This window comes from Bison bison, unplaced genomic scaffold, assembly GCF_000754665.1.
Source record: "Bison bison bison isolate TAMUID 2011002044 unplaced genomic scaffold, Bison_UMD1.0 scf7180017858500, whole genome shotgun sequence".
NCBI lineage: Eukaryota > Metazoa > Chordata > Mammalia > Artiodactyla > Bovidae > Bison > Bison bison.
This window is the reverse complement of record NW_011489072.1, coordinates 57,448-69,148: the sequence shown is the minus strand read 5'-3', so window position 1 is coordinate 69,148 and position 11,701 is coordinate 57,448. Positions and strand designations below refer to the sequence as shown.

Here is an 11,701-nt window from a genome sequence, read left to right as displayed (position 1 = left end):
CCAAACTTGCCTGTTACTCCAAGCGTCTCTTGACTTCCTACTTTTGCATTCTAGTCCCCTATGAAGAAAAGGATATCTTTTTTGGTGTTAGTTCTAGAAGGTCTTGTAGGTCATGATAGAACCATTCAAATTCAGCTTCTTCGGCATTAGTGGATGGGGCATAGACTTGTGGATTACTGTGAGAGTGAATGATTTGCCCTGAAAACAAACAGAGATCATTCTGTCATTTTTGAGACTGCACTCCAGCACTGCATTTCAGACTCTCTTGTGCCTATGAGGGCTACTCCAATACTTCTAAGGGATTCCTGCTCACAGTAGTTACCAATTTCTAATTTCACTGCACTGTGGTTGGTGAACACACTTTGTATGATTCCGATCCTTTGAGGCTTTTTTTAACAGCTTAATATGCAGTGCATCCTGATAACATACAGTGCATCCTGATAACATACAGTGCATTCTGATAACATACAGTGCATCCTGATAACATACAGTGCATTCTGAGTGACGTCCCCGGGCACCTGAGAACAACGTGCACACCTGCTCTGCCGGCGGCGCCGGCCACAGAGGCCCGTGAGGTCCGGCGGCTGACGGTGACATCTCCCCTTCACTGCTGCTCTCCGTCCACTGTCTATTACTGAGCGCCAGGTACTAACGTCCCAACTACTGACACTACTGTTGCAGTGTCTGTCTCTCCCTTCACTTCTTCGTGTATCTTACTTCATGTACCTTGAGGCTCTGGTACTGGATTTAGAACTGGAACTCCCCGGCGACCCAGTGGTTAGGGCTCAGCACTTTCACTGCCATGGCCCAGGTTCAGTCCCTGGTCAGGGAACTTAAGATTCCGCAATCCATGAGGCATGATCACAAAAAAAGAATCGATATACTGACCCTCTACCATTGTAAAATACGCTTCTACGGCTCTAATAACAGTTCGTTAGAAAGTCTCTTTTGTCTGATATTAGTGCAGCCACTCCAGCTCTCTCTGGTTACTATCTGCAAAGCATATCATTTTTCTTCCTTGCACTAGCATCTTTTGTTTATGCCTTTTAATCTACAGTGTCTTTTGAACAAAGTATTTAGTTGGACCATGCTTTTTTTTTTAACCCATTCTGCCAATCTGTCTTTTCATTCAAGGGCTTAATTCATTTACATTTAAGATAATTACTAATAAGGTAGGATTTATGCCTGCGATTTTGCTATGTTTCCTAATGGCTGTTATGTTCCTGCATTCTTCCACTGCCTTCTTTTGCACACCATGCATGCTAAGTCACTTCAGTCCTGTCCAACTTTGCAGCTCTATGGACTGTAGCCCTCCAGGCTGCTCTGTCCATAGGATTCTCCAGGCACGAACATTGGAGTGGGTTGCCACGCCCCTCTCCAGGGCATCTTCCCCACGCAGGGATGGAGCCCATGTCTCCTCCACTGGCAAGCTCTTCACCACTGGTGCCAGCCGGGAAGCAGAAGTGCTTTTCAGTACATAGTCCAACTCCGTTTCTTTTTACTATTTGTTTTTTAGTTACTTTCCCAGTAGCTGCCTGGGGATCATAATTAACACTTAAAACAATCTAGTTTGATTAATATAAATTTAATTTTAGGGAATTCCCTGGCAGTCCGTGGTTAGGACTTGGCACGTTCACTGCCATGGCCTGGGTTCAACCCCTGGTTAAGGAACTAAGATCCCACAAGCCATGTGGCACGGCCAAAGGAAAAATTTCAGTAGTATAGAGAAATTCTGTTCCAATATAGCGCTGTTCCTTCCCTCCTCCTGTGTGGTAGTTTTGTCATACAAATTATACATTTAAACATTACAAGATCATCAGTATAATTTTATTTGGGCTTCCCTTGTGGCTCAGCTGGTAAAAAATCCGCCTGCAATGTGGGAGACCTGTGCTCGACCCCGGGTTGGGAGGATCCCCTGGAGGAGCGAGCGGCTCCCCATTCCAGTGTTCTGGCCTGGAGAATCCCACGGATTTCTAACTTCACTCCACTGTGGCTGGTAAACACACTTTGTATGGTTTGGATCCTTTAAAAGTTGAGGCTTTTTTTTAATAGCTTAACATACAGTCTATTCTGAAGAATGTCCCCTGTGTACCTGGGAATTTTATTTAAACTATATTAAAATTAGTTAAAAACTACTGTTTTATGCAGTTTTCTTTTAAATCAGGTAGGAGACCAGACATTACAGAAACATAAAGTCTTTTAGATTTGCCTACAGCTGTCTTTACCACTGCTCTCTATTTCTGCATGTATTCTACCATCGAGTATCCCTCATCGTTGCCTGACCACTCCCTTTAGCATTTTTTTTAATTATTTATTTTTGGCTGTGCTGGGTCTTTGCTGCTGCACGCAGGCTTTCTCTAGTTGCAGCAAGCAGGGGCTACTCTCCAGCTGCACTGAGCGGGCGTCTCACTGCGGTGGCTTCTCTTGTTGCCGAGTATGGGACACACAAGCCCAGTAGTGGTGCACGGGCTTAACTGCTCGCAGCAAGTGAGAGCCTCCCAGATCAGGGATCGAACCTGTGTCTCCTGCATTGGCAGGTGGATTCTTAACCGCTGGACCACCAAGGAAGTTCTCCCTTGAATATTTATTGCAGCACAGGTCTGCTAACAAGAAATTTCCTCATTCTTGTTTATTTAGCAATACCTTAATTTCTTCCTTTATGACAAATGGTTTTGTGTGTTAAAAAGCACAACAGAGATGTCACTTTGCCGACAAAGGTCCTTATAGTCAAAGCAATGGTTTTTCCAGTAGTCACGTACGAATGTGAGAGTTGGACTATAAAGAAGGCTCAGTACAAAAGAATTGATGACTTCAAATTGTGGTACTGGATCTTGAGAGTCCTTTGGATTGCAAGGAGATCAGACCAGTCCATCCTAAAGGAAATCAACGCTGAATATTGACTGGAAGGACTGATGCTGAAGCTGAGGCTCCAATACTCTGGCCACCTGATGCAAAGAACCATCTCACTGGAAAAGACTGATGCTGGGAAAGATTGAAAGCAAAAGGAGAGGGGAGGGCAAAGGATGAAATGGCTGGACAGCACCGCTGACTCAACATACACGAATGTGAGCAAGCTCCAGGAGACAGCAAGCACAGAGGAGCCTGGTGTGCTGCAGTCGTGGGGTCACAAAGAGTCAGACAGGCCTTAGCAACTGAACAACAGTGCACCTGATGGTGTCCCACAGTCTCTGAGGCTCTGTTCATCTTTCTTCATTCTTTTTGCTTTCTGTTCCTCAACTGGATCTGTGCTTACCTTAATTTAGATCTTAATTTAATTAAAGTAAAAATCCTATTCCCAAATTCACTGATTTCTTTCTTCTGCCAGTTCAAATCTACTCTTGACCCCTCTAGTGAATTTTCATTTTTCAGTTATTGTATTTTCAACTCCAGAATTCCTATTTCATGTTTTTTAAAATAGCATCTACCTTTTTACTGATAGCTTCTATTTGGTGAGATATCACTCTCATATATTAATTATTTGGGCATAGTTTATTTTAGTTCTTTAGCAATTTATAGTCCTCGTCGAGTATTATTAAGCCTAACGTCTGGGCCCTTTCAAGGACAGTTTCTACTGACTACATTTTTCCTGTGTAAAGACCATATTTTCCTCTTTCTTCGTGCATCTTATCAGTTCTTACTGAAAGCTGGCATTTCAGACAATACACTGAGGCAGCCCTGGAATTCAGACTGTCCCCTTCCCCAGGGGCTGTCGCTGCTGCTGTTGCTGCTCAGGGACTTTCCTGCGAAGCCTGTAAGTCCCCATAGTTTGCAGCTACCCTGAGTCTCTGCTCAGTTAGCTGAGTCATCAGTGACTGACTAGTCAGGGAGTCCTTACATGTGTTGACTAGTGAGTGTCCGGGATGCCGCCAGATCTGTGGACACGCTGAGGCCCACTTTCAGCCCTCAGGCAGTTATCCTCTGCCTTCACTTCTCGTCTGTGCAGGACTCAGGTCTAGACAGCAGGAGGCCAGGCCTCTCTCAGGTCCCCCTGGGCACACACACAGCCCTGCCGAGCACCCTTCAAGATCCACAGCAGTCTGTCAGAGCTGCTCAGGTCCCCGGGCCACAGATACTCCCACTATTTCAGCCCCCAGCTTTGATCGTAACAAAGACACAAGGGTGGGCTCCTCCTCATCAGCTCTGCAAATGGGCTCCTCCAGAGAGCCGAGGCCAGTCAGTAACACCGCTCTGAGCAGAGGACTCCTGAGGGACCCCAGATCCGATCTGGGCCTTCCAAGAGCTGCAACGCCGCTGCAAGGGCTGTAAGACATGGCTGTCAGCTACCCAGGTCACGGCAGAGGAGAACGACAAGAAGTCAAGTTGGAGGTTCAGCAGTTTTACTTGAATAAATCTTCCTGAGATTATGTCAACTTTGAGTTTATTTCCAGAGCTCCAGCACAGTTGCGTTTGACCATTTTTGCTAGTGTTTCACTGCTTTTACAGAGGAGTGGGTTTATGAGGGCCTCACTCTGCCACCCTTACTGAATGGCGTCTCTGCTGCACGTCACGCCTCTATGGTATAGCGCGCTTCCCCACCCACGGCCCTGGCAGCTCTGACTCCCAGATCCCCACATCCCCCTGCCTTTCCACTCCTCCTGCCGGGACTCAGACGCCTGCCATCTCCTCCAGACCAGAGCAATCAACCTTGTCCTAACTGGCTTCCCTGCCTCAAACTTCATCTAAAATCATCCTCTGCATTCAAAATTACTATTCTACTAATACAAGATAAACGGTAAAGCATCACTCTGCTGTTTAAGACATGTCGACGGCCCCCACGCCACAGAGGAGGTGCGCACGACCAGCTCCAGCGGTTGCCACGCCAAGCGCTCCCACCGCACCCCCCCCGCAGGCACGGTCATTCCGGGACCCCCACAAGCCCCGCTGTGTCCCGCCCATCTGTGGCGCTCCCGCTTCCTGCACCTGCAGCTCAGAAAGGCTGCCCGAGCGTGCCCCGCGCCACCACACCTGGCCACCCTCTCCGGACCATCGCCAGCCCTCCCTGAGGAGCTGACTACCCTGGTTTTCACTACTCGCCTCACACACTCTCCACTCTGGCTACAAGGGCTGGGCCCCTGTGGGGGAGAGGCCACAGCTCATCACCCTCAGCGTTTAGCACACGAGGAAGAACAGGCTCTGCACAAGGCCCGCTCCCTGTGACCTACTTCCAGCATCCCGACCTCACCTCCGACCTACCTTCCTCTGGGCCTGCTCCGCGGCAGCCGCGCAGCCTCCTGCTGTCTCTTCCACACGCGGACTATCGCCCCCAACAAAGGCCTTCACACCTGCTGTCCCCTCCAGCGAGAGCATGACCCAGTGCCTTCCAGTCTGCACAAGTGCCACCTTCAGAGCGAGACCAGCCCTGGCCACGCGTCTCAAGTGGAGCGCCCGCAGCCCCGTGTCCCCCGCCACGTCCCCACCCGCACGTTTCCCTCTTGCACATCCTGTCTTCTCACATATGATGCAACTCTTTGTTTTCTATTTCCACCCACCAGAACGTAAGCCCCACAGGAGTGGGCAGTTCTCGTGTTTTAGGCCCAGCTATATCCCCTGGCGCTCAGCAGGTGCCCGGTGAGGAATGCACACCCAGCGGAGTGTGCCCCATGAGAGCAGCGGATGTCCTGCACTAGCAACGGTCCCCAGGGCTTTCAAGTGACTGAGCCAGGAAACAACGAGCGTCACTGCGCCCGGAACGGCCACCAGAGCAGGTGGCGTGCTCATCCCCAGCGCAGAGCTCTGCACGAGGTTCCCTGTCCCTGAGCCCACCCTATCGGGGGTCAGGCCCGCTCTCCTCCAGGAGGACACTCACCCCCTCCACTGCCGCCAGCACATCCGATTGCGACTAGAACACCTCTCGCCTCCCACGCAGGCCTCCTCTGACCCACTTCCTCTGAGGTCCAGAGGCCTTCACGTACAGGTGGACCTGTCACTCACCTGGCTCTTCAGCAGCCTCCCACACGACACCTCAGGGAACTCAGACTGCCGCGGGGAAGGGCCGCGCCCTCTGTGCTGCGGCGCGCAGGGCTCTCGGGGCCTGGAGCAGGGCCACGCGGGCAACTCAGCCCAGCCTTGCTCCCTCCGGGCCCAGCTCGCGTGCTGTGTCCTGGAGAGGCCTCTGTGAACACCCTACCTGACGCAGGCTCCCTTCCATGCTCCACCGCGATGACATATACTCTACAAATAATTGCAGTTTCAGAAGTTGGAGCTCAGGGTTCAAAGTAACTCTTCGAAAAGTTAGGAATTCAGACTCTCCTGACTGATTTCATCATCGGCAATTACAGAATCCGCTGGCGTCCCCATAGACTTCCATTTACCAAGCTCCATCACCAGCAAGAAACTGCCTAGTTGCCACAGGTCACACCTGTGAGGCAGATCCTCCCAAGACGCCTGTCCCCTGCCCTGACCTCCGGGGCCTGGAGCACTGTGAACTGAGCCCTAAGAAGCAGGTGTTCTGTGAACAGAGACCAAGCCCACCCGCTTGCTGCCTCGAGTAAGAAGTAAAGTAAGAGCCACAGAATTCCAGGTTCTCTCAGCAATTCTACTAGAAACTCATGTCAAACATGTCTAGTGAGAACCACCCACCCACGCTAAGTTCACAATAAAAGGTATTATCACTCCACTCAGGAGTCAAAAGGTAAAAGCACACAGTCACATTATTCTTTCCCAGGACCTTCCCTCAGGGAGCCGTTAATCCATGGCATAGATAATGGCCACTACGGTGATGAAGGTCTGCATGGTGTGTGTGTGTGTAATATACAGAATCAGTCCAAAACTTATTTAAAAGGAGAAGACTATGATGAGAGTGGACACCACCACAGCCCTGGACACTGGAAAGAGACCATGGTTGTGGACTCATCTAACAGAGCAAGCTGGACTCCAGCCACCCGCAGGAGGGACCAGCAAGAAGCAAGTCCTCGTCAGAGAGTCTGGCAGCCTCAGGACCTGAAGGTGCCTCAGGAGGGGCCCTGGGGGCCAGGCTGGAAGAGACAGAAGGAGCAGCAGCCGCTCCCCCAGCCCGGCCACACCCCTAAATCCCAGCAGAAGACAGCAGGCTGCCCCCCACAAAGCAGGAACACCCACCTGCAGGCCTGGTGACACCACCACATGCTGGAGGGAGGCTCAGAAAAGCAGAGCCGAGAGACAGACACCCAGAGCAGTGAGACCCCCGCCCAGAGCAACCGCAGCCAGGCTCCCCACACCCGCCTCCCCACCCAGCAGGAAGGGAGCCTGAAGCTTCTCTGAAGACGACGGAGAAGACGGCTGACACATGGCTTCCCTCGTGAGAGAGACCCTCAGCCCTCACCCCTCGGCCCACAGCGAGGCCTCTGCCAAAGCCCGACCCATGCCGGCCGTCACTGGTCCATGTGATGGGCAGACACTGATCACGAGGCACCCGGGCCAGCTCCCAGCACGAGCCAGAGACGGACACAGACCTGCAGAAAAAGAATTCAGACCAGAGGGGCAACGCAGAGGAGCAAACCCCAGACAGTAGACATTCTCACACGAACAGAAGAAAGCACCCTTCAGGAACCAGATGCCAGCAGCAAAGGGCCACCCTGCCAAGAAGGAAGCCGTGGAGGGGAGGGAAGAAGTAGTCAGGAGTCTGGGATCAATGTATACACACCGCTATATATGCAGTGGATGGCCAACATGGGCCTACTGCATAGCCCAGCAAACTCAACTCAGCATTCTGTAAAGACACATAAGGAGAAAGAATCTTTAAAAAGTAGACACACGAGTGCGTGTGACTGGCTCACTTTGCTGCACACCTGAAACTAACACAACACTGTGAATGAGCCCTGCTCCAGTTTAAAAGAGAGCGCGAGAGAGCCCTTAAGACGTGCAGCAAAGAGAACTCTCGCCCACTATCCATGGAAAGGAAACTGGGGCAGCACCTATGGAGAGCAGTTACTACATGATCTGGCCATCCCACTCCTGGACACACACCCAGAAGAAACCCTAATTCAAAAAGGTGCAGGCACCCCAGTGTCCACAGCAGCGCTACTCACAGCAGCCAGGACATGGGGGCAGCTTAAGCGTTCACTGACAGATGAGTATACACAGCCTTAATAAATATGGTATGGAAGTGAAGTGAAGTGAAACTCGCTCAGTTGTGTCCGACTCTTTGTGACCACATGGACTATGCAGTCCATGGAATTCTCCAGGCCAGAATACTGGAATGGGGAGCCTTTCCCTTCTCCAGGGGATCTTCCCAACCTAGGGATCGATTCCAGGTCTCCCGCATTGCGGGCGGATCTTTACCGGCTGAGCCACCAGGGAAGTCCTGAATATGGTATATGTACACACATACACATGTACCCACACGTGTGTATGGTACATTCTTTATGAACATGCTGTGTAAGTATACACACACGCACAGTACTCAGCCATGAGAAAGAACAAGCTAACGCCATCTGCAGAAACGTGAACAGGCTCAAAGATTATCATACTCAGTGACGTCAAACAGAGAAATATCGTATGGAATCACCTGTACGTGGAATCTAAAGTGATACACATGAACTTATTTATAAAACAAAAACAGAACTTCTTTGGCGGTACACTGGGTAAGAATCTCCCTGCCAAAGCAGGGGACAAGAGTTCAATCCCTGGTCCAGGAAGATTCCGGATGCTGTGGAGCAACTAAGCCCACACACCACAGCTACTAAGCCCACATCCCGTGCACCGAGAGCCTGTGTTCAACAAGAGAAGCCACTGCAAGGAGAATGCTGCACGCAGCAACCAAGACCCAGCAGAGCCAAAAATAAATAAATACACGTTTTTTGAAAAGTCAAATCATTATCATTCTCGGCCAAGAATAGTATTTTCAGACAGTAATTAAATGCTATAAATCAATTAAATTAAAAACTGTGACACATCAGAACATGGGAAAAGGAAAGCTTAGGTAAGTTAAATCCTCATCTTCCACAGTAAGATAAGAAGTCAATAAATAATGGCTAAATGGAGAAAAACACCCATGACTGATATGCAATTTAACATGTAATTTAGAATAAGTAATCACATTTTTAAAGTAAATATGACAAGAGATGGATGTAAAATGAAAATAATCGACTTAAGCTTAGGAATGAGGGAATGGGGTGAGGGTCCACTGTTTTATAATTAAGGGGACGGCACCCACTCCAGTGTTCTTGCCTGGAGAATCCCACGCACGGAGAAGCCTGGTGGGCTGCAGTCCATGGGGTCGCACAGAGTCGAACACGACTGAAGTGACTTAGCAGTAGCAGCAGCACCCACTCCAGTATGGTCGCCTGGAGAATTCCGTGGACAGAGGAACCTGAGGGCTACAGTCCATGGGGTCAGTAAAAGTCAGACACAAAGGAGCGACTAACCCTCTCTTAAACTACATTCTTGATTTTGTTTTTCATTTCTTTAAATATTTACTTAGGAACAAGTAAATAGCAAAAATTAATATAATTGGGAAGACCTGCCCAAACACTTACTATGACACTACCCCTTCCCTGCCATACAGGATGAATGACCCCCAGGCCCGCTGGCCCTAACCGTGGCGCCTTAGAAGATCTGGTGCCCCAGAGCTGCCGTTCCAACAGTCACGCTCCCCGCACGCCACAGCAGGGACCCCCAGGGCCTCATCCTTGCAGCTCTAGTGAGCAACTAGATCAGGAGAGCAAATTCTGAGTCCCACCGCCCCGCCCAAGCACTACGACCCACTCTCTCTGCCCCTCTCAGCCCTCACCCCAGCCCAGCCAGTCTCCACCCATCGTGAAAAGCATGCCTGACCCGCCTCCTCCATCGGAGCACTTGCTGGCAAAACCCCTCCCTCCACCCTGGCCCGTCACTCCTGATCTGCCTCCCCACCCCTAGGGGTCCTCACCTTTCTCACCTGGTCCAGAGGCTCCTAACTGTCTTCCCTCCTATCTCCCCAAAGCCAAGTCCTTCCTCTGCTCACCTGCAAGATCCCGCCACGCGCCCCACCTTCCTCCGGCTCTGAAGCGCAGGTACAGTGGCTCCCCACCCACCGCCAGCATTCCAAGGACACCTGCCCCCAGCTTCCCCACCCACACTGCAAGCCCCTTTCGTTTTTCCCTTTAGGTTCCCCTCAACATAGGATGTGTGCATGTGTGTTCAGTCACTAAACTGTGTCTGCCTCTGCGACCCCATGGACTGTAGCCCGCCAGGCTCCTCTGTCCATGGGATTTCCCAGGCAAGAACAGTGGAGTGGACTGACACTTCCTTCTCCAGGGGATCTTCCTGACCCAGGGATCAAACTCCCGTGTCTCCCACATTGGCAGGTGGATTCTTTGCCACTGAGCCACCTGGGGAGCCCCAACACTGTGTACAACGCGTGTATGTTAAACTTACTTATTTCACGTCTGCCTCACTGGGACATGAGCCACACGAGGGCACTCCTGGTCGGTTTTTCTGTTCCATGTGTGAAATATGCACCCAGGAATTTGCTGAACAAATGCGTTAATCTTAAAAAAGCACTCTTGACCCAATCGTGATAGGCAGAATGCCCCTCAAAGACACTCACACCCCAATCCTAGGACCCGGTGAGTCTGCAGATGTCACTAAACCTGGGGAGCCCCGGGAGCCCTGCGGGAGCCCCGGGAGCGGTCAGGGAGACCCAGGTCTGGACGGACTGGCTGAGGGCATGGGGAGGGGAGTGGGAGAAGAAGGCAGGCAGTCTCCAGGAGGACTGAGGCTCTGGGAGGCGCAGGCCGAGCACCTGCTGCCAGGCTGTGCCCGCTCTGATCCCAGGAGTGCGGCTGTGCGCTGGGAAAAGGGCGCTCCCGTGTCAGAGCAGCCCTGGGGTCTCTACCTCCTCCCTCCCATTTCCCAGTTCTTCTCCTGGGAGCTGCCCGTCAGGCCCCCCGCCCAGTCCCCTCCTTCGACCCCCTGGCCAGCCCTCCTCCCTGGCCCAGGCCCCCCTGGACTCAGGCACATCTGGAGCTCTGGCCATCCTCCTGGAGAGCTGGCTCAGCAACGCGCTTCAAAGGAGAGGTCCGGAGCCCCAGTCGCTTGGGTCTGGGTCCTCAGGGGACCATTTCAGGAGCCGTGCCTCGGCCTCCTTGGCCTCCGCCCCTTTCTCCATGAAACAGGGAGCACCTCAGTACCCGCTGTGAACCATCAGCTGCGTAAACAGAGGTAAAGCTTCTGTGACGATCGCCACCCCCTCCGTCAGCTTCTAGCTCGGATTCCAGTCTCGTGGTCTCACATGCCACCTACACACGACACCGTCCGCTCACCTCCGCATTCCACCCTTGGGGTCCGCATGCACGCTCCACATTACTCCCAAACCTACTGCTGTCAACAGGGTCAGGGTCTACCCCCCCACCTCAGGCGGTACAAACCTGAGAGAAATATAGGAAACAATAGTTTTCAGACACTGGACCACAGCCTGTGGGAGACAGCGGCCACTGAGAGACAGGACGGCAACGCGAGGAGCCCCACCACTTCCTGGGGGCCCAGCCCGAGGCCTCTGTGCGGGCGGACACAGGAGGCTGGATGCAGTCCCGTAGGAGCCGCACCACTTCCCGGGGGCCCAGCCCCGAGGCCCCTGAAGTGAGGGCGTGCACGCAGAGCAACGCGGAAGTCAGTCCTGTCTACTCTCACAGAATCTAAGTCTCTGAAAGAACAGCAACTGGGGCCCTTCAGTTACGCACTGAATCCCTGATGCCTAGGATAATGCCCGGCACGCAGCAGGCACCAACAGGTTTCTCAAGTG

The 11,701-nt window shown here is 52.0% G+C and overlaps 1 protein-coding gene across 1 annotated transcript in view; it reads right to left on the bottom strand.

Moving 5' to 3' along the window:
* The window catches only part of AP2A2 (adaptor-related protein complex 2, alpha 2 subunit), a gene marked incomplete at its 5' end in the record, with an annotated part of 48,785 nt that extends 37,436 nt beyond the window's left edge, over positions 1-11,349 (bottom strand). The window contains one exon of the mRNA XM_010863595.1: positions 11,328-11,349. Coding sequence (XP_010861897.1) covers positions 11,328-11,349 — 22 coding nt within the window. The remainder of the gene's footprint in view (positions 1-11,327) is intronic.
* Positions 11,350-11,701: the final 352 nt, after the last annotated feature.